At 33.9% G+C, this 24385-nt stretch overlaps 1 protein-coding gene across 1 annotated transcript; it reads right to left on the bottom strand.

Annotated features, from left to right (window-relative positions):
• Positions 1–22189, bottom strand: LOC144840089 (uncharacterized). Its single transcript, XM_078695754.1, has 3 exons — positions 21839–22189; positions 5510–5575; positions 1–192 (listed from the first exon to the last, which is right to left on the bottom strand). Exons 1-3 carry the CDS (start codon positions 21989–21991, stop codon positions 1–3), a joined length of 411 nt encoding a protein of 136 aa, XP_078551880.1. The 5' UTR covers positions 21992–22189.
• Between the last annotated feature and the right edge of the window lie 2196 nt (positions 22190–24385).

Here is a 24385-nt window from a genome sequence, read left to right as displayed (position 1 = left end):
TCACAATAATATAGCGTTATGAACTGGATGCTTAAGTCGATCAATACGAGTCCTGCACATGACGCAACGCAAAGGTAGGACACGTTGCGACACAGCAATTTGAATGGTCTTCACAAAACATTTACGGCAGATTATCTTGTGTCCACATGGAAACGTATGAATACAAGCCTTTGTATTCAGACAGACAACACACTATAAGAAAAACAAAACAAAAATGTTTAAAATTTGTAGGAGTATAAAATGTTTTAATAAGTTGTCATGCTGTGTGCAAGTTTTATATGTACTGTTATTATGCACGTTTCATTCTACCTACGCAGCTAGTGTACTATGAACTGCGGGATCTAAAAAAATGCTCACATACTTTAACAATCATTTTTAAATAACTGATATATCATTTTCTATAGATTGTACAGCAACAAGAAGTTGTTTCACAAATATGCTTTATTTTCAATAATTATAGTAGATTATAGAATATAAAAATATCTTTATTAACATAAGGGCATCCTCTGTGATTACACCTCCACCTTCCCATAATATGACATAGTACATTATGCATGCATATAGTTGTTTTTATATCTAAAATAAAATCTATATATGAACTAGATTTAATTCGTCACGATGACGAATTATAGGTTATATGCATTGATTTAAATAAATTTAAATGATTTTTAAAACATATATTGATTGATTGATTTTCTCAAAATCTTTAATTATTTATAATATATGATAGGATCTTGTTAACGCAAATACAATAGCCGGTATCACAATCCGATCAAAGATCCCTCTGCGTATAATGTCATAAACCACATTTGTTACATAATAATAAAGACATAAGTTACTTTTTATCTAGATTTCATTATAAATCATGTGTATAATCTACTAAGAAATAAAATTGAACAAACAATACGGATAATAAAAAAAATCTTATTTCGTTTCGTTTCCCAAGGTGAGACTCGATCTCGGTACCTTGACTGCCATAGACACGAGCACAGACCACCGAGCCATACACAACTGACTAAAAGTTGTAGAAAGATTACTCCGTGTATTTACTATACAGTAACCACTTTGGTGCAGATAGATTATTACATACAGCAATGAATTATAATTTTTTACTATGATGACATCTTTAAAAATTAAAAAAAATTATGCACTGTAAAACTATATACTTTTAACTTTAATATATGAACATTTTAAGGAAGAAAGTTAATGTTAAGTTTGTTATTTTGGGTGCCAAGAAAATGTCATAATTTGTTTGATTGTTGGAATTAAATTTTTTAAATTTAATATGCAATTAATGATGACTTAATCAACTTTTGTTCTCTTAATTTGATGATAAATCATACATATGATACATACACTTCAAGAAAATGAAATGAAAAATAGGTGTTCCCGAGCATTCTGACGATCTATATTAATTTTAAAATTTAGCATATTTTTACCATTTTGTTAACTTACACATGCATCCCTGTCACTTTTGATGTGCTCGTATAACGCAATTTCGAGTTGAAAAGTGAATCAAATATGATGATATTATTAAAGAAAGGTTTTAAAACAGAAATCGGGCAAAAAGAGTGCATATTAACGTTTAACGCGCGTGCAAAAATCTGCGCACTCATGGCAATTTTTTAAACGCTTAAAATTGTCTGAAACGTACTCTAATTTCATCGAAAATAAATTTTGACAATTTTGAAAATTTTAAGCACACATACGTATGCGTTATGTGCTACACTCGTAATTGTATTGCCATATGATGAAATATGACCTTAAATTTATGAGTACCAAATTTTGTGTAATTGTGATTCATGCCTGTGAAGATATGATTACAAACGTGATTTCGTTAAATCGCGCCTAGACCGCATAATTTTTGATTGTTCACCGTGAAAACATAACCACATCGATTCCTGGCCATAAGGAATATACTCTGAAAAATTGACTTAGCTAGATGAAATTGATATCAAAATAATTGACGGACAAAATAGTGCTAAGGAAAGAATAAATAAATAAAGATCCTGACAGAATCAATAGGTTATATGCATTATATTTTCCCTTTTAGTGGAAAACCCCTACTTGTCATTGTCAATTTATTATTAGATCAGATGTTTATAACGCCCTTCCTTTTTACTATGCAACTATCCTACTTATTAAATTCTTGAGTTATTTTTGTATCATCATTTGGGATCTGAAAATTGTACACCCTCTGTTGCTCTCTGCACTTTCTCATATATTTCCCTCAGTTTCGGAGTACTCATGAATTTAATTTTTTTTTGACATCCTGAATTTTTTTTTATATAAATAGATACAGTATAAACCAAAAGTAGACAACCATGACTATTAATTTTCAGATAAATCAAATATTGGTGGCATTGCAAAAGCTTATTGAAATATCAAGTTATTTTACTTCCAACAAAATATTTACGATAAATATTACTTTAACTTTTTTGAATGATCCTGAAAATTAGAAGGTACCTAACGACATGTAAGCAACACAGTGAATTTTTTTTTTTTATTTTAGTTTAACTGAGAGTTTAATTTATTTCTACATTACAACAAATTCAAACTACTTTAATATGACTACTACATATTTATTGACTTACTAGTTTTATATTTTTGTTGAATATTATGTATTTAGACTGTATTGGTTTCTCATTGATTAAGCATAGTAAAGTAGAAGCCAGTTGACAGCTGCAGCTATTGTTTACCACACTCTACATTAACTACATCACCAATATTCAAATATCAATCTATAAACAGGCTGTTGCTAAAACACTAAGGGCCTGTTTCTGCTGAACAGGAATAATCGGTTATTAACAGATTATTTTTTTAATCGATTATTTTTGGGCAGCAGAAACGGCGCAAAATGAAATAACCGATTAAAAAATTAAAGATAAAAACACTCAATCCATTGCATGTGTATTAACCAATTATTTCTCGTTTTAACCTTTTGCGGAGCAGTTTTTAGCTGCAACACAAATAGCGATTATTGACCACACTTTGACCTCTACAGTAATGCTTACCAATGAAATATTACCAAAAGTAAGAGAGATTTTTAAAATAATAAGATACTGTAGATTACATTGAATACATTAAATGTGATTTATAAATGAAACAACGGTTTATTTTGATTACATTTAAACTACATTTAAGCATTAAATTTCATACTTAAAGTACATACTGTAATGTAAGAGTAATACCGATTTCTAACGAAGATAAAGATTGCATGTTGGTTTGCATGTACAGTCATTATACCTGAGTAGATATGATGACTCACATAAACTTAACAATAAATAATCTTACAATCTTCTCAAACGACTGTATTCAGAGAATCGGTGATCACAATATTTACACTACATTACTCAACAGATCCTGGTTTAACGCGTTCAAAGAGGTGACTCCTTTAAATCTAAAGAAATTGTGATAAATAAATAAATAAATAACTGGGTTCTTTAAAGTGCACACGGACAAACTTTGTTAACTAGTCCTTATCCAAGAAGACTTGCTCCACCACCAGAACTATTCAATTCAATTCGAGATAACCTTTATTTACTTCCTTTTAAGATTTAAACAACAATGGAAAAAATAAGACAAATAACAATAAATCTGGGGGGAAGAGGAAGAAGGATCGAGGATCCCAGAAAGATACAGGATCTTGAGATCTTGTTGCAGTAGCTCAGATAAGAAGAATTAGGGAACATTAAATTATACAAAGTATATTAGAAGGAAAATATGAAGATGATACCAAGACATGCCAAGGCATTTGTTTAATTTTTGAGAATATCAATATTGAAATCACCAATAATATAGACTTTAAAAGAGTGTGCCTGGAACCCATACCGATATTGTTGGCTCTTTAGGTATGATAAACTGCACCCCTGCCTTAACCGCTTGGCCATTTGACTCAATAGATATCTTTATCAGTGGCTTTCTTGGCAATTTTTAAATTTTATTTAACTTGATACTCCATTATAGGACCACCTGTTAATTAAAAATGGCTGTCAATATTATTTGTAACTGAAGGGGTACAGTATGTTTGTGTGGTTTTTGTCTTTATTCCAATAGTACAGTATTTAGGCTCAGAACATCCTTCCTAATACAGTATATACAAAAAGTGTTTTGCTCTCATGTTTATCTTTATAATCTCTAAATATGTATTCCTATTAAATACTGCAGTAATTGATATTCTAACAAGATTTGCTATTCTTGCATTTTACGAGCAATATAAAGCCTGATATTCTATTGTTAGTAGAGGTCAGAGGTCATTTGTACATTTGTTGATGTGATAATTGTCTCTGTCACAACTTGATTATGTCATAGTCCTTTAAATGTCATAAACTATAGTAATGGCTTTGCAAACATAGATGAGCACATTACGCTTCAAAAGCAACCAAGCATATATACCAAGATATGTTTTTAATGGATAGTTCTTGCATATATATCAAAATATTTTATTTCAAAGTTGTTATGTCAGGTTAAAGGTCATTTATGTTTCTTATGTTGTTCTTTTTATGTACTGTTGTCATTACAAAAAAATTGTGTGAATCATGCAAGCTGTTTGTGCTATCATTTTATTCTTAAATTAAATTGTTCGCCCAGATGACATAATCATTAAGAAGCTTTATCAACGCGAAAGCTATATATGTACGGCTGACAATTTTGGAATTTTGTAAACTTGACTATAGGTCCAAGCTGCTGGACCCAAAAAACGTCTGGGAAAAGAGTCTATGTGTGTGCCGTGAAGTCATGTTGTCTTTGAGGACTGCATGTCCAACAGGGCGTCAGGAAAATAATGTATTGAAATTCTTTGAATGAGGTTAAATAAACACTCTTTTTTATTGAATAAACATGTAATATCATATTTGATTGAATTTTACAATGTTGATATACAAAAATATAATACAATTGCCTACTGAGGGCGCAATTTATTTACGATTATTTTCGTCGATGTTTTGAACCCTATATTTCAAAAACTACTAGTCAGATTTTCATAATTCTTTCTTTATATTATAATATTGATACAAAATATCAGCAGGCAATGTATGCTATTAACTTTTAATGTTGCATCATTATCCGTAGGTAGTAGGCCTATAGACAGTGTGGGCCAGGTCAATATAGGGAGTAAAATGCTACCCTGGCATATGTACATATACTGTAGTTTACCTCCGCCAAGGATATATATGTAAATGATCGTGTTTGTTTGTTTGTTAGCAGGATTACTCAAAAAGTAATTACAAGATCTTTACCAAAATGAATATACAGATAGATATGTGGTCAATGACCATTCCATTAAATTTTAGGCACTTTTTAGTATACTTTTTAGACCTGCTAGTGTTAAAAGATAGGACAGAATTTTTCAAAAGCTGAAACTGAAATTGCATTTTCTCGAGAACTACTTGTCCAAAAAACATCATTTTTGTACAAGAGGCAAGAGTTATAATTTGTTTTGTCTTTGCTAACTTTCAAAACAAGTTGTTAAATATCATATTGTTACAATCAACAAATGGAAATACAATACCTCTTCTTCTTTTGAACTTGCAGGCTCCGACAGGTCATATTTGTCTAGTTTCTTTAGAAGCTTCTCCTGAATAAAAGATAAAGATAACTGTAAAAATAATAACGTCAAAATGTTTACAAACTAATTACAATACTTGTAATGGTGATTATTTCTGAATTCTAGATGTTTTTAATTTTGTAGAACACATTTTTCAAGTTGGCCAAAAGTTCAAGTATTTAGGTAAAGACTTTTGCAAATAAAAAAAATACACTATGGACCTGTTTCTATTGAAAAATAAGAAGACATGAAATAAGATTTAAAGTTTCTATTCAGTCTCATTATTGTACAACTCATGTAAGTTTGTTTTAGCAAGTTCGCAAAGTTTCTGGACGTCATTACATTTCATTAGCTCGAAGCCGCAGTTTTCAAGATCTAGAAGATGGGAATCTTGGTGGGTCTCGCCCGCATGTTGTGCGTAATCTACAGTACAACTTTTTTTAATCTCACTATTATTTATTATCATTCAGTAAATGAGCTGGTTTTGAAAAATTACTAAAAAAAAATTTTTTTTAATTGAATTGCAAATGCGATCACGCTAGCAGAGGGGCTATTTTCCATCAGATCCATGCCTCAAACTTGTGTGCCAACAGTATTTCCACTATGGCCCTGTTTCTGCTGCATATCATTAATATATGGTGTTAAAATATCAAAATAATATATGGTATATACTATATAATTCAATGACCCATTTCAGCTGGAACTATTTTGTCGGAGGATTGAGGAAGGCATAGTTATGGCTTGATCCCCAAAATCTCGCCGAGCAATTCATTGGACGGGTATATAACCCTGTCTTTAACTGAAGTCAATGGCCAAGTTATTTATTTTTTATGCTTGTACTGTTCACTTGCTTTGGTGACAACCACACCTCCTATTACCCTGTAGACCTACCATATATGATTTTGAATAGCAGATATCATATTTTGGTCATATGTTTGGTGACATTTTATACAAATAATGAATTTTTATTAGTGGAATGGTACAAATAATGGCATGAGGTGGATGAAAAGTTATATTTCTAGACGGCTGTCATTTGAATCAGATTGAATAAAAGGAAGGCCTACATTCACATTGAAACAGTAATGGTGCAAGAAATATACAGTATATTTTGGAATATACTGTATGATATCCACAAACGATAAGGTATAAATATACGGTATATATATAGTCCCATTCTGCTACCACATAAATGGTATATTCATGGCTGCAGAAACAGGGCCAAAGAGTGCATACAGCTTGAATTTATAGCCCTGCTTTTACAATGACCTTCTACAATAAAGGCTATGGTCACATTACAGCCTCAAGCCTGGCACGACTCACCACGATTGAGATTTCAAGCCAGGCTTAAGTTTATTGGGCAGTCACACAATTCGATTTCTGTTGGGTTGTTCTCCGAACGAAACCGGAAATCAGTCGGCTAGCTAAATAAATTACATGAGCCAATCTGTAGTACATACTTACAATTTTATTTAGAATTCACTAGGCCTATGTATTTTGTTGTTATTGTAGATGATTTAAATTTAAAACACATATGTAACGGTTTACGATGAAATCGGTCACGTTTGAAAGCAGTCGCGTTTGAAATCGGTCGCGCTATTTTGGTTGGAGCGAGATCCATGATATACATTTTTTTCGTTTATATAGATTTAATTGATATTTTTTAGGAACTAGATTATTTATGTGGATATTTTTTATTTGGTTAATAAATATTATTAACAATCATTAATTTTTTTTTATTTCACGTCTCGGAGAAGGACCGTGTCTTTTCAAAATGGCCATTTCTAAACACGTTTAAATATTATATAATAGGCATATAATAATTTACCTTTATTTATAATGTACTGTAATTAATACATTATATAGAGAATATACGTCTGTCTTTTATTATGCAAACAATTACTTAAAAGAAAACAATTTATTTAAAAACAATAATTGTTACAATGTATAGCCCGTAAAGCCAGCGTATCCATTGTTATACTTATGTATACTGTGGCAGAAATATCATCTCCATGTCGTTAACAACTATTCGATCACCTTATATTTATTTCTATTTTATTTATGTCCGTACATTATGTAGGATAATATTACAGTAAATATAAATATTTATCTCATTATTTATAAATAATTTGTGTTTTCATTTTATCTTACAGGTGTCAATGAATTGTAATGTGTTCATTTAGAAAATCGTTTTAAAAATGTTTTATTGAATATTTTTGAAAAGTTTGGCATGCCACTGTTTTAAAGTTTTGAAAATGTTTAAATAATTTAATAGTTAAACAAGTAGATGCTGTAATATCTTCTGATCATTTTAAGTGTTGATTTTACTGTCTGTATCATGCGTTCAATAAAACCGTTTGATCTGGGGTAGTGAGGTGAGCTGGTGGTATGAATTATTTTCCAATCTTTGCAGAATAGTTTGTATTGTTCCGAAGCAAATTGTGGGCCATTGTCGGAGATGATAGTGTGTGGTGACCCTTGTTCTGCGAAAATTTGTTTCGTTGCTTGAATTACAGCACTGCTCGTCACATTTGTGGGCATCTTCCGTATGAAGAACATTTTGCTGTAATAGTCTGCTATGATTAGATAGTCTTCTGAATTAAAATGAAAAAGGTCAGTTCCAAGAGTATGCCATGGGCGTTCTGGTATTTTCATAGGAATTAGTGGTTCTTTAGGTTGAGTGTTTTGAAATTGTTCACAAACTGTGCATCTCTCGCACATTGTTTTTATGTCGTTGTTTATGCCCGGCCAATATACGGCGGTTCTTGCTCTTAGTCATGTTTTTGTTATGCCTTGGTGGCCGGCATGTAGTTGATCCAATATGTATGTTCTCATTTCATTTGGTTTCAGTTCATTACAGTTTGCTGCCACATATTTTCTTTGGGTCTGGTCGTGCCCCTTCACTGCTGTAGACAATACCAAAAAAATGTTATTTCTCGTTGCTTAATTTTACATTTTTTAGAGTTGAACATTAATCCTGACTCTCTTGCAATTTCCATCAGGTTGTGGAGGTTGGCGTCATGCTCGGCTTCAGTTTTGCCGAATATTGCTACGTCATCGGCTATCCCAATTGTTCCTGGACATTTTTCTAATATCATATCCATTCTCTGTTGGAAAACGTCTTGTGATACGTTTAAACCAAAAGGAAGGCGTTTAAAACAGTATCGGCCTTTCTGAGAATTAAATGTTGTTAGTTTTTGAGAAGCATTGTCAAGGTGTATCGACCAGTAGCCATTCTTGGCATCAAGTTTAGAGAAGTATTTTGCTCCATTTAGTTTGTGAGTGAGTTCCTCTAAGGTCGGAGTCTTATGATGGCTTCTCTTTATTGCCTCATTGAGGTCTTTAGGGTCAAGACAGATTCGCACTGACCCGTCTGGTTTGATTGGGTACGTTATTGAACTTACCCAATCTGTTGGTTCATTTTCTTTATTACACCTTTTGCTTCCATATCATCAAGTGCGGCGTTGATCTGTCCTGCAAGTTTAATCGGTGTTTTCCTGCAAGCGTGCACAATGGGTGTGACGTTTTTGTCCGTTACTATGTGGTACGGTTTCGCAAAATCTCCCATACCGTCAAATCTGTCAGGATACCTGTTTTTTAGGTCTGCAGTGCCTATTATCGGACTTGATTTGTTTTCCTTTGTTGTGATACTGCAATTGAATTTTATTAATTCTAGTTTCTGTATCGTCGGTAATCCCAAAATCGCTGGGCCTTTGCAATCCACAATGTAAAATGTTTCCTCTGTATAAATACAATTGGTTGGATGCTTGCATTGTATCGGTAATATTCCATAACAAGGAATATGTGCATCATTGTATGCGGTAAGTTTAGTGTTTGATTCTTTTAGGATTCCGCTTTTGGGATATCCATGTGCGTTTATATGATTTGGGTACATATTTCCAAATATTCGCAATGGAAGAGTATTACCCTCAGCTCCAGTATCAACTTTGATGTTCAGTTCAGCTATTTGGTTTTCCATAAGTGGTAACTTTATGTCAAGTTTAGTGAATTTTTCACTAGCTTTGATGCTGCTCATGCGCACTGAACCAAATGTCAATTTTTCCATATGTTGTTCAAGTAGGTCATCATCCGAATCAGATTCATATTGATTCATTGAGTGTATTCCACTTCTAGATTTTAGCTTGCCTTTTCCATGGCTTTTTGGTTTTTGTCGTTTTTGTTGATGACGGTCGGTACTTTGATCATTACGAGGATGCACATTTTTTTTCGACGATCTACACATTTTGGCCCAATGGTTTAATTTACCACAGTTGTGGCAAGTTGAGCCATATGCTGGACATTCTCGAGGGCGATGCATTTGTCCACACGCTTTACATTTGTTTTTGGCACGGGACACGTAGCTTATTTTTGCATGTTGTGTTTCAAATTCGTCTAATTGCTTGTGGTGCATGAGGGATGCCTCATGTCCCCTAGCTAGCGTTATGGCCTCCTCAAGTCTGTATTCTTGGTTTTTTGTGAGAAGTTCTTTTTGGAGATCTTTAAATATGGTTCCTATGGTCATTTGTTCTATGATTCTCGTTTCTTTTTCTGCGGCTGTAAATGCGCATTTTTCTGCATGGAATTTAAGTTTAGTAATGTAGTCATCAATCGACTCACCCGGTTGTTGTTTTAGTTTCTGAAGATACATTCTTGAGACACGGAAATTCGATTGTGGCTCTATTTGCTCCTCAAATTTCTCCCAAATAGTATTGATATTCTCCTTATCTTCTTCGGTTAGTCCCCACGAATCAAATCTTTTAAGTCCCTCTTCACCTACCATTAATAATAGATGGTTGATGCGGTCCTCCTGTGAAATATTCTTTATAGTAAAATACAATTCAGTTCGTCGTTTAAACATCCGAAACGAATCGCCTATGTTTGCAGAGTTCCAATCCATATGTGGTTGTTTATCCGCCATGATGCGTTGGTTTTTGACACAAAAATTCCTTTAAACTGTACTAGCACAAAGGTTTTATTATTATATCCCACCGCTGCCACCATGTAATATCTTCTGATATACGTTGACGGTTGTTTTACATTAAAACAAGTAATACACTTATACTGTTGAATACATATAAGCTTTATTGGATTGAACTTAATGTTGGTTGTCCGAAGACTGGAGAGAATATGATAATCTATTAACTGTTCACTAAGACCCCATTTACACTTTCGTTTGGGTCCAGGGCCGGTCCTGGGCCGGTTGCAAATATTTACTTTTTAGGCCGGCCCAGAGCGTTTACACTACCGACGCAGATTACTGGTCGTAAATAATTTTATCGGAAGTACCATTGCATGCTGGGATACGAAGTACAGTTTGTTTACATTTTTCTCGCTCGATCGTCAATTCAACTTTCCGCGCGAACCGACCATTTTATATTTATACTGTTGTTGTTTTTTGTCCCGTCCCGTTAAAAAAACAAAATGAACCCCACTGTTTTATATATATATGGCTGTATTTTATGTATATGCGAAACAAGCGGAGGAATACTTTATTGAAAGAAGTCACAGATGAGGATAATGAAGAGGAGGTTCATTTTACAAAATATCAACCCAAGTACCTCCTCGTATGTCCAATTGGAACCACGATTTTCAGACATCTTATAAAAATTGGTACAAATAAATTTAACTACGGAATATAAATGATGAAGAAAACAAATTGTCGCGCGAAAAAGAAGGTATGTACCGAGAATGTCGGATCGTCATAACAACCACCTCATAAAAAGGTCAAACGTTGTTCACGGTTCACTGCGTAAGCCGGCCCAAAACGTAAAAGCCGCTCCTGAACCTACCTGGAGAGGTGGCCCAGATCTGCGTCCGGCCCAGGGCCGGCCTAACTTTTTGGAGTATTTACACTTATCAATTGCCGACCCAGGGCCGACCCAGGGCCGGCCTAAATCGTAAGTGTAAATGGGGTCTAAGTTGGTATATTGTGGAATTTATAATAGCTCTAATGGGATTTCTAATGGGAGTTACTATAAACAAGTATAAACAAGTGTTGCTGTCCAGTGGTCCAATTTGCCCTAGCTTTCACTGAGGTGAAGGTGATGTGACAGACGCGCCTATTGCCTGTTTTTAGTCGCGTGGACGCGACTCTATAGTTCACTATGTCGGTCGGTCGGTCTGTCTGTCGGTCCGGTATCACTATGCGTTTTAGCACGCGACTTATGGCTGTTGGCCTTGTTTAATCACAGTTAATTACGAAACTCGTTCTATACCTGCAACCTGCAACCTGCCAGCTCAATGAGGTTTATGCAATAAATGAAGATGATGCATGACGATGATTTTTAAGTTCGATATCCACCACTCTGACGTGAGCATGGTTTTAAGGATAATAATTATAAAATATATAGATAATATGCCGTTATAAATCAATCTACTGGGCCTATACAGTATGACTATGATGTACAATGATAGATGTGAGAATAATAATGGATGGATAATAAAGGTGGACACGACTCCTCAAAGAGGTAATCTGCACTGATATTTAAACATTTAGATTTACGAACGGCGTATGGATGTGAGAAACTGAGCTGTACTTAATTATTTACATTAAACGATTATTATAAATGAAGAAATAAAAGATATTCAAATTAAAAACTATATTATCTTAGATGTATATACGTAAATTATATACATCGTTTCACAAAAACACTAGTGCGTGTTTTTTTAAAAAGGGGAAAAAACGCGACCGTTATATATATGTAGTGTACTTGCACTGATGAAGGGCTAGTGTTGCCCGAAAGCTCTGCTAACTTTTCTGGCTGTTTTACTTTATCGTTTTGATTTAGTTTGCGCTTTTTTTTTGTATCTCCATTGAGATCGACCGTCACCTATGTAACGACTGATCGTAAGCATAGGCCTGCCGCAGACAGAGGCAATCTGGGTAGCGCGTCTGGGTTGAGTTGCCTGGATTAAAATCGATTTTAAGCCAGGCGCGAGTCGATCCACGTTCGGTCACACTACAAAAATCTCAATCGCAATGAGTCGCAAGCTGCAGTGTGACCTTAGCCATAGAGGTTGTTATTTAACTTATTATTGAATTGAAATATGGGTGGTTTAAAGAGAATAAATGTGAAGCAATTATATGGAATGTTTTATGCTACTAAATGCTACATTATAATAGATGAAAATACCACTCACAACCATTAACCAACTGGACGCAGGGCCTGTTTCTGCTGAGCAGGAATAATCGATTATTTTTGGGCAGCAGAAACGGTGCAAAATAAAATAACAGATTAAAAAATAACCGATTAAAAACACTTAATCCATTGCATGTTTTAACCGATTATTTCTTGTTTTAACTGATTATTGCGGAGCAGTTTTTAGCTGCAACACAAATAGTGATTATTTACCACACTTTGACCTCTAGAGTATGGCAACCTTCACTCACAAAACATGCTGTTTATTTGCGCGATCGACGACGATCAGCAAAACAACGATGTGGACCAATGAGATAACATTTAATTGTTATTATTTTGTGGGTGAGAATTATACCGAGAGACTCCAGAATTCTGCATTACAAGTACACCATTACATCCCACCAATCCAGACTAATGATGTTTTGCATGTACTTTTTTTAGGCCTGTTGTTTTCGGTAGAAATATACAGCCTAGCTAGGCCCTAGTGGAGCAGAACCAACGGCGAAATGAACTTTCTTGCCGACGTGCCCTTATTAATTAATATAACATCATTATTCTGTTGTTATGGTACGGTAGTAGGCCTAGATGTTTATTTTACAAATAATATAGCTTAATACGTATAAGTTTTTAAATTTTTAATCCTACATAGGCAGCAATAGGATGTAAACAAACCAACTCTCATTGGCCTTCCATAACTTGAACTGCATTGTGGGTATGGATGATGTGATTTTTAAAAAGCGGTTACCAGATAACCGATTAACATCTAAGACAATTTTCAGTTGCAACGCCGGTCAATTCTGTGGTTTGTGGTACTTTGGAAAAATCGAGTATTTTTATTTTTTCAGCAGAAAAAGACCCTCAAAAACAATATTTCGTTACCAGGAACTCTGATTCATTTCATTTTAGTTGATTTAATGGTTCTCATTTTAGTAAAGTGATGATGACCACAGTTGTATAACAAAGAACTTATTTCTCATTAAATTCAAATTGTTAGCTTTTTTTTCACAAACTAATTTGTAGGGCAATGTTTAGAATATGAAGAATAAATGTACAAAAAAACCGCTCAATCTTAGTTTCCTGTGTGTGCTACGACATACATGTAAAGACATGTCAGCACTTACTATTAAGCATTGTTTGACTTTCGTTCATTAGAATAGTCAAGTGATAGCAACTTATCTCAAATGCCTCCTTCATGAAACCCTAATATTTGATGTTTTGTGCAATTAAAGAAAGCCATTTTCATCATACAATGGATGAAAGATTCATCGAACGATGAGGTTGTACTGTATGGCAGGAATTGCATCATATATGGAGCTATGTAAGATTAATGACAGTTACTGTATCTTGTCACAGGGTTTTACAATCTTCCTTTCATGATTAAGTCAAACTACTCTTTTGTTTTGATGCCTTATAATCACAGAAGGCATGTTGCATCTTACAATGAGGTTGGGAGGGGTGTGTAGAAAGCGACGACCTCGAATTGGACGACCCCAACGACCCGGGCGACCTCGATTTGAACGACCTAGAATTGGACGACCCATAACACGAAACCGACGACCCCTATAGCCTAGCCTAGGCCTAAGCGTGGTATAACATCCCGAAGCCGAACATAGCCAAAGATCTTTAAACCATACCTTATTTAATACTCGCAAGCAAGCAATTGATTGAAAAAATACAGAAATATCGCCATTTGATACTGAATGTGTCGACACGAACAAACGAACAGATATGGAACGCCAAGAGTGCATCATTAAAACTGCATTCGACTCGATTAGCACACGAAATATCATAAACATGGCAACCCAGGTCAAAACGGCCCCCTTTTCAGCGGCGGGTAAGGTTTGACGGTATACAATGCATATGTGAAATGTAAAGCTTTCTTATGGCCCTCCCCATGCACATGTTCGCAACACGCTGCTTGGTAGGCCTATAGTGTTCGTTATATGAAGACGAGATGTAATTATACATCCATGGTTTAACCATGTAATGTATAATATTTATTTCTTTTGAATTTCTTTTTAATATGTTTGTCGAAATACCAATGACCAATCCACTGAGCAAATCTTACCCGCCGATGAAAAAGGGGCCGTTTTGACCTGGTTTGCCATGTTTATGATATTTCGTGTGCTAATCGAGTCGAATGCAGTTTTAATGATGCACTCTTGGCGTTCCATATCTGTTCGTTTGTTCGTTTCGACACATTCAGTATCAAATGGCGATATTTCTGTATTTTTTCAATCAATTGCTTGCTTGCGCGTATTATATAAGGTATGGTTTATAGATCTTTGGCTATGTTCGGCTTCGGGATGTTATACCACACTTAGGCCTAACGCCTAGGCTAGGCTAGGCTATAGGGGTCGTCGGTTTCGTGTTATGGGTCGTCCAATTCTAGGTCGTCCAATTCGAGGTCGTCGCTTTCTACACACCCAGGTTGGGAGGATGCAAGTTGCATCGTAGATAGATGTTGGCAGGAAGCAAGTCGCATCATATTCTTTGTGTATAAAAAAAATCTTTGCACTGAAGAAGAGCTTTTATTTATTTTAACAAATACAGTTATATATTCTATGTCATCTAAATGTTATTGAACTGATAAAGAGCTTTAGAACATTTAAGTAGGAACAAAATAAATATTCTTGAACCAAGAATATTTAATAGTAAGAGGTTGATGAAAAAAGAAGAAACATTTTGTGTATGCATGAACAACTGGTTCAATTGAAGGGGAGAGGGAGGGGAGAGGAAGCTGCGCCCTAGATTCATGAACACAAGACAAAGACACAAAAACACTACCAGTTACGGCAACTGTCTTTAACAATTACTTTGGTATGATTATAATACATGTTCAAAAAGGCTGTCAGCGAACTGCACTATCATACACGTATCGTTTCAGGCAAGCATGGACAACCTTAATGATGTTACCTACATTAATGTAGGTTACCGAACCAGAGGTGCTTGAATCCATTAAGTATGCACTCATAATCAGTCGACATTGTTTTTAAGTTTGCGAACTTTATTTCATGCTAAATTTTTCAATGAGGTAATTCAAATGTCGTGATGACAATCTTGATTTTACGGGATGAACAGAATCCATTATATAAGCTGGATTTAAAATTAATATTGTTTTGTCTGATTATGTGCAGGAGGAATACTACAATATATTATAATGATGACAGTAGTACTTGGCAGTGGTGAGTACACTGCTATATGGACAGCCACAATTTTCAGGTACTTTGTCCTATTCTTCATCAAAATTCAGAGGTCATCATTTTAAAAATCGGTTCTTTATGATTAGAGACAGCCTACAACTTTCATACAGTATGCTTTAAACATATAGTTTTAGATAAATTCTTACTTGCACTTGTATTTAAAATGTTTATCTCCCTGATTATGATGTTTAATTGAAATCCACAAGATTGGACATTTATGAGTTAGTTGAAGGTCATTTTCTTGACTGGGCATTCAGTTATTGGTTAGTATATTATTGATTGATGGACATAGTATTATAATGATTGATTTAAACACAACTTTTTCTCCAGGGCCATTTTACAATTAACTACTTAGGCTATGTTCAGACCCATGGCGTTAGACTGTTTTAGCGTACAACGTTACTAACAAGGTCACATTACAAACCGCAGAGAAAAAAATGAGGTGTTCAGACCCATAGCGTACGATTATCGTTACAACGGAAGTGCGTCATTCAGGTTGGTTCTAGTTGCATATTCATGTGCTCTTACCCACGTGTTTTCATCATTATTTCCACTGTATATAGGCCTAGATCTCAGCCCTACAATTATGACAAAACTTTCCGTAAATAAAACATACCTCAGCATTTATTTAAGAAAAATATAGTAAAGCCAAATTTCTGTTTCTATTGTTTTATTTTGTAGTAAAAAACATTTTCCCCAGGTTCTGGTGTTACGAAAATAAAGCAGGCCTCCTAATGATGAAGAAAGATAGAGATTGTGTTAACCACATGGGTGGAAAAAATCGATTGTGATTAGTCCAGACCAGTCAGTTAAAAAAAACCCCTTAACATGCTAATAAAAATGACACAGTTCCCCTTGTTTGTTTACTGAATTTTTTAGGAGTTAGTGGGTTTTCAGCATTAAACTTTTCCAGTCTAGTCTGCCTTGTATATATGAATCAGTGACTTGATGTCCCACCACGCTAGTTTTTAGCTTGAATGAAATGCGTGAATGGCTCTTAGCTAGGCCTAGGCCTAATAGGGGACGGGATTGTAGTCACTATGTTTAAATACAAGGTGCATTTATTTATGTAATTTGTTAGAAAATATAATAGTAATCAATTGATAGTAGTTTGTAGCCTTTGTAACAGTTGTATTTGTAGTCTACTTAGGCCTTATTTATTCTGCCCTTTTTGTTGTTGAAATCCATCTCTCACACATTTGTCGTATTCGATTTAGACTTTCACCGTTGAGTACAGTTTTTCCGTTGAGTACTTCTTTAACGGAGTATTTTGAGCGTTGAGATTGTTCTTAATGAAAAAGCTTTCGTTGTCAACGTTTTCTATTCGAATGACTTTCTGTTGAGCACAAATTTACAATTCGAATACAAAAAGTACTCAACGAATCTTTACGTTGACAACGAAAGTTCCCAATCGAATACAACAATTGACGATACAAGATGTCATCATAGGTCAAACCTTGTTTCGTGTCATAACAGGAAACGTTCTGATTGGATACAACGTTGACTTACAGTAGCGTCGTACGCTAAAACGGTACTATCAACCGTCAACTATCCCGTAAGCCAAACAAATGGCGTTAAAGACGTAAATCCTCGAGTGACAAACAAATATTGCCGTAGGGTCATACACATTGTCGTATGAACAAATTGGTGAAAGAACAAATTGCTGTATGGTTAAATTGATATATGGTTATGAATTGCCAAAAGGACAAAAATTGGCGTAAGGACAAAATTGCTGTAAGGACAAAAATTGGCGTAAGGACAAAATTGCTGTAAGGACAAAAATTGGCGTACAGTCTAACTAAATTTAAAATAATCATGGAAGGGAGAATTGTAACAAACATTGAAAACAGAATTCAGCGCCTTGCAACTTCTCTCAAAAAAATTTGAACATGAGGAAATATGACTCTAATCAATCAAAAGTTTCGCGCCACAGAAAAGTTTCATGTTCCTGTGCTAAAAATAACCCCTGTTTTGCGTAGTGGTTGCATACTACCCTCAACGTTTTAATTTTGTCCTTACGCCAATTTTTGTCCTTTCGGCAATTTTGTCCTTACGACAATTTAACCATACCATCAATTCAGCCACACAGCAATTTGTTCTTTCACCAATTTGTTCATATGGCAATGTGTGTGTCCGTACAGCAATATTTCTTTGTCAATCGAGGAATTATGTCTTTAACACCATTGTTTGGCTTACAGGAGCGGAATTGTTTGTACGGAAATATTTGTCTATTTTGGCCCTAATGGCCTCCCATAAAAAAGAACCGATCTTAATTAAAAACGGTTTAAAAAACCCCAATTAATTCTGGTCTTGATCGCAAAGAACCGTTATGAAACCGGTTTCCATGGAGCAATTTTTAGCTGCAACACAATCACGGTCTCAATTTGACCCTAAAACTTAACTCTGCTGCACTGGGTCGATTACCTAGTCATTTTTATTTCTATAGATAGTGAGTATTATTTAACTAAAAAATATGGACCGATGCAATTTGAGATTCGTAAGAAATATGTCAGGAATCGGAAAGACTTATTGTGTAATATTGTGTGTGTGTGAAAGACGAGTTCAACTTGACAATATCGGCTACGCAGGTGACAAGTAAATTGAAAAGGGTGTGACGTACCTAAATTTTAACCAAGGACCACAATACCATGTCAGGTAATAACACGATTACCTTCCCCTTCTACAGTATGACGAACTGGATGCAATTCTTGGGGATTGCACTATGAAAAAAAAAGTATGACCTCAATCCAATCGCACATCCGCCTAATGGAACTGTATTGTGGTATATAATGACATCATTCATAACGAATGCACATTGACAGAACCGGTTTTATTGGGAGTAAAAATCGAGCTGCAACGCGATCTTTATTTATAAACAACTGTCGAAACTGGTATCCAAGAAAACCGTTCTTTTTTTATTTTTCAATAGAAACAGGCCCAAAGTTACCAATATCGGGGATTTTAAGACAGACAGACTCTACCATTTGGGTCCAGGGACGAAGCCTTAATGGGGTCACACGGGGAAAAGTCGTCTTGTACCTGAATGAATTGGTCACGTTTTAGAATGTTTATCGATAATATATTGGTCTTTTTAAAAATGAAAAAATTTACCATATCTATGTGCTCAGAGTTTGGCGGTCTATCTGGCCGCCAGCTCAAAGTTTGCTCAAAAACACTCCATTAAAAAAAAATTTGATCTGTGCCATTGCACTATTTTAATAATGCAATTGTTATTTGCTCACAGTATAAACTGCCTCCTTCTTCATCTCTGTGTATATGATTATTATGTTATAATAAATAGATATATTTATTACATACCTTCATTTAACCTCAAACCACAGTAGGATAGGGTAAAACAAATTATAGGCATAAAGTGCGAGAATTTAATTAAAGTGGCATTTCTCATTATATTTTGTATAAACCATACGGATACAGCGCGCTTTGTATTACAAACTCTGACAGTTGATTCAACAAATCAATGGTCCATGCAATTGATGCATTCTATGACCTACTAGATAGATCATCCAATTTCAACATTCTGCAAACTTGGTCATTTTGGAATATAATATGCAGAAAAATAATTCAAATGCATTTCTTATCTTTGTTTTTTAAGTATTTATATTAAAACATATTATGTTGGTTTTCATTTTAAATATATTTATTATTTATTGTTAGTATAATGAATATATTAAAAATGAAACCAACACAATATTTTTTAATATACATACTTAAAAAACAAAGATAAGAAATGCATTTGAATTATGCTTCAATATTCTATGTCACATTGTATTTTTTTCTTTATTAAAAAAATTAATATATAACTTAAAAAACATTAAACCAGGTCATTCCTTATCTTTTATGTATGTTCTAAGGTTAATTAGTGATAAGAAGAGAAAAACTGTGTTGAATGTTCTCTCAAAGACAGTCTTACGCCCGTATTCTTAAACCGGACTTTAGTCGTAGTTCGAGCTAAAACTTTAAAAATGACGTCATTTTAATTCATAAACAATGCATTTTGGTCTGAGGCGCTAAAAGATTTGTAACCATTTAAATATGAAAAAATTATCGCAATAGGTCCACACATAATATTTATTTTTACACAAAAATGTAGTTTGTGATCTGAAATTAGATCGTAAAAACATTGGTAAAGTGTCTTTAAGTGTTTGTTGGGCTCTTCTTTATATTTAACCCTTCCAACTCAAAACCGCTACCTGTCCTTACTAGCTGATTTACACAAGCTTCCATGATTGTATAATATTAATTAATGTACTTCTATGCAAAATACAGAGAAACAACCGGTCATAAAAAATGAACAGTGAAAGGGAAACAGTAAAGGTCAGATGTTATTGACCAATAGTTGAATCTTAATTCCTGCTTTTTTTTAAATCCAATTTTTAGTTAAGGCCAGCCCATTTACACTTATAGGACGATAACGATTGATGATAAATAGATAAATATGGATCTTTTCTAAAAAAAATAGAAATCTAAAAATTGTTCACCATATGACTATATTGTAGGATAACCATCTGCTGCCTCTGATGAAAATAATATTTTCACACGTCCAATCAAATGACGTATTGATCAGTACAAGAGCAAGAATATTTCATCATGACGTCATTTGATTGGATTAAAAAAAATATTTTTATCAAAAATAGCATGAATGGCTATCTATATCTATTTAGAGTGAAAACTTTTCGAATTTCTTTTGTTTTATGTAAGAAAAAATGTATGTTTATCCATTTATCGTCGACCGTTATCATCCTATGTTTCATACAACATTTTTAATATTTTCAAATGTTAATTGATGTAGTCTTGCAAAAAACCATGTGATCAATCAAAATATACGAGTGTTATAATTTCGACAGACATTGGGCCTGTTTCTGCTGCAACTGCTCAAAATACGGTATAAAAATACGGTATAAAATACGGTATTTTTTATACCGTATTTTTCAGTACCCCGTTTCTGCTAACAATACTTCTTGGGTGGTCGTGTTAAATTTCATCCTTTTTACCCAAATTGCCATTCATTTATTTGGTCGATAATTAAAAGTCGCAATAAAGGAAGTTTTACGCCTCACTTTCAACAGGCTAGCCCTAGTGATAGAGATGTTGTGAGAGCACAAAAAACATCGTAATGGGGACAAGTAATTCGTTCCCTCCCCGAGTTATTGTCTTTTGCAATTTTGTACTGCTTTCGCAGGCTCTTCAGCTTTGAGTTTACTTGCTTTGGAGACTAGTCTATTCCGTACTCCTGCTTTATTTTTTTAGAAATGTCTTTATAAATGTGGTTGTCCCTTTTATTACCTTTTAGTTGGCCGGACATTTAACTTCCCCTCCTTCCCCACACCCCTTTTCCCCATACAGATTTATATAGTAAATACTGTGACGTCTTCGCTCCACATTTTCGCCGAATATATCTATACACGTGTGTAAAACAGCTCACAGCGACAGAAAATAAAAACACGATGTTGACCTCATGTCGCAGGTCAAAAAATATACGGTATTTTTTATTGGCAGCAGAAAAGGGTACAAAAAATACGGTATAAATTTGTAAATACCGTATTTTATCCACAAATTTTGTGGGGAAAATACGGTATACAAAATACGGTATTTTTTTTATGAGCGCAGTTTCTGCTGCCAAAAAAATACGGTATAAATACGGTATTCAAAAAATACCGTATAAAATACGGTATTTTCTTGGCAGCAGAAACAGGGCCTATGTGACATCAAACATGTTAATTTGCATGTGTAATCTCCCAAATTCATAAATCATAGATATGGTTGGTTGTATCATTGCCTCTCATTCGTTTCACTGTTCACAGAAACGTATGTGTCCCCTTAATAGGGGTGTCCCCATGGAAGGGTTATACTGTACCGCCCTAGTGTGTTGACTTCCAGTTAAAAGCATGTCAACAAAATGTAAACAATCAACAATATAACATATTCCCACTTACAATTTTCCTGTTCAGAATATCTAACTCCTTTTCGGTGATTTTCCGCTTATCTTTCTTTTCTTGTTTTTCACTCCTTAGCTGTTGATATCTATATACTAAATAGATACCTGGTATGGCTAGTCCTAAAACTGGCTTCAAAACTGAAGAATTCATCCTAAAATAAAGCCAGTTTTACCCTATAGCATTTGGAAGACTTTAAAATGTCAGCTCGATCGTCACTTCCAAATAGTGATGTTGTTTGTGTTTCCTGGTGTGTACTCAATTGTATACAGTACTTTCGTCCCATCCTAAAATCACTGAGGCAAACATTTTATTACAGAGGGCGACAGATACAATTTGGTTTGTCAAACACAGTATTGCAAATAAAGGCATCACCTAAATAAATTCCTGTCATTTGACGATTGTGGGTCACATTGCGTGCAATAGTACGCACTATTAAACGATCGTTTAATAGTACTTTTTTTCGTGTACGAAAAAAAAAAATCTGTTCGCGTTTGGAAAATATTTTTTTTGTTTAAACATAATGATGACTAGATGAGTTGCAGTTTCCTGTAAAAATTTGGTATTGCTGACTTTCAGGACATTCATTATTTGTATAATATCCACCGCCTTATGAATTGAATGTTAATGCTGTGCTATGTAAAAATGCGACGTTCAAATTTTAGCTACGGAACAGATAGAGCACTTGTGGACTTTTGGTTGTGTAATCTAAAAAAAAGGTGACAGTGTAATATTACAATTAACAGTTGAAATGGGAGAAAATAATGTGATGAAAAAGAAGTAGAAACATGTTAAAGATTAAGTTTTGTTGAGATAATCCTAAACTTTACCTTCTTCCTTTTAAGAAAATTATATGGCGTCTCATAAACCTTACTTTACTAGTATTTTCTCGCCATGTAATCTTTTAAACAATGTAACATTATCATTGTGTTGGTTTACTACACCTGATTTTCTGTATCTAGATTTTTTCAGTATATATCATATGAATACTCTGTAATACACAAGTACATATTGATCAATATTTTTGTATGTGGAGATACAGCACTGCAATTCAGGTATTTACTAAACATCATGGATAGCAAATGCCAACTATACAAGTATTCTTGATTACTAATATTTATTCATAAAATCCAACCATAAACATGACATATGCGACAGAATATCACATACAATTGAGAAATATTTTGTTTTAATATTTCCTTTTTAAAGAAATAATGTATTATTCTTTCTATACAATAAATCCCATTCTACTGGAAGATATTGAAAGTTTTTTTGAGAACTAAAGAAATTTGACGTCGCATGCATTCTAAAAGATTATAAATTTATATTTAAAATTATAATTAATTAACAATAATAGATAAGGCATTTGTGTATCCATTACAAATTAAATAAAAGTCAACCCCTTCAATAATTAGACACCCCTGTACTGCCCTTCAAATTTCTGGTTTCCAGAGTGCATTTTCATGTTAAGCTAAGAATCTGGAACTGAGTGACTGGTTTTGATACCAATTTACTTACTTACTTACTTACTTAAAATGTTGAATGCCAAGACATTGTGCAGATGAGTGGTAACGGTAAGTTGTAATGGTAAGCAAAAAACCACTTGGCTTTTCGCATTTACATAGCGTGCAAAATTTGCGAGAGGTGTGGTGGAAAGAAGGTGTTTTGACAAAATATAATCTGCTTCTATCCTGAGCGAATTTCCACTCAACCGCCTGTTCGCTCCACTAAATGGTCATAAGAAATAGGTTCTATATGTTTGTTTTTCACTTTACTGTCACTGCTTGGCCTTAACATATCTAAAGTGAACATCTTACCTCCACTACCATACCAGTCCAGTGCTTAACACATCTCATAGAAAAGTTTTGACATTTTTTAGAAGAGAAAATGCTAGAATGAAGTTTACTATTTTGAGCATTCTGAGACAATACGTTTGTTTCAATTGTATATTTAAAAGAAAATGTTTAAATTATATAATGCATGTTTTAAACATCACATTCTTTTATTTACTTCTATTCTCTAAAACATTATTAACTTTTTATGTGGACATCTTTGTTCAATGTTTTTATTCAAAAATACATTTTTTTGCTTAAAAACTGAAAGAATACAATTCTAAATGTCTGGCCTGATTTCACTGTGATATTAAAGAAAATAGTATAACAATCTTTCTCACAGTGGATATACATATAATATTGGAATAATTGACTGACTTATTTGAGACAATGTTAATTAGGTGATCATTTAGAATAAAATGATCACCTATTGTTATTGTATGAAATCTTTATTTTTTTTCTTTTTATTGTTTCTGTACACTATTTTGTGTAACAATTATCTCAAAAAGTATAATGTCAATGATTACCAAAATTTCAGAATACCTTTCAAATAATATAACTTAATCCTAATAAGCTTTCCAGCGTGATCACTCATCCGTGACGTCATTTATACGCCATTTTGCGAAATCACATTATCAATCATATCTCCATAATTCATTATCACATATTAATGAAATTCACTACACGTAAACTTCAGGTCAAGGGTAAAAATATT

Source organism: Antedon bifida, chromosome 4, assembly GCF_963402885.1.
Source record: "Antedon bifida chromosome 4, ecAntBifi1.1, whole genome shotgun sequence".
Classification (NCBI taxonomy): Eukaryota; Metazoa; Echinodermata; class Crinoidea; order Comatulida; family Antedonidae; genus Antedon; species Antedon bifida.
The sequence above is the reverse complement of the archived record's forward strand: the minus strand, read 5'-3'. Positions and strand labels throughout refer to the sequence as shown.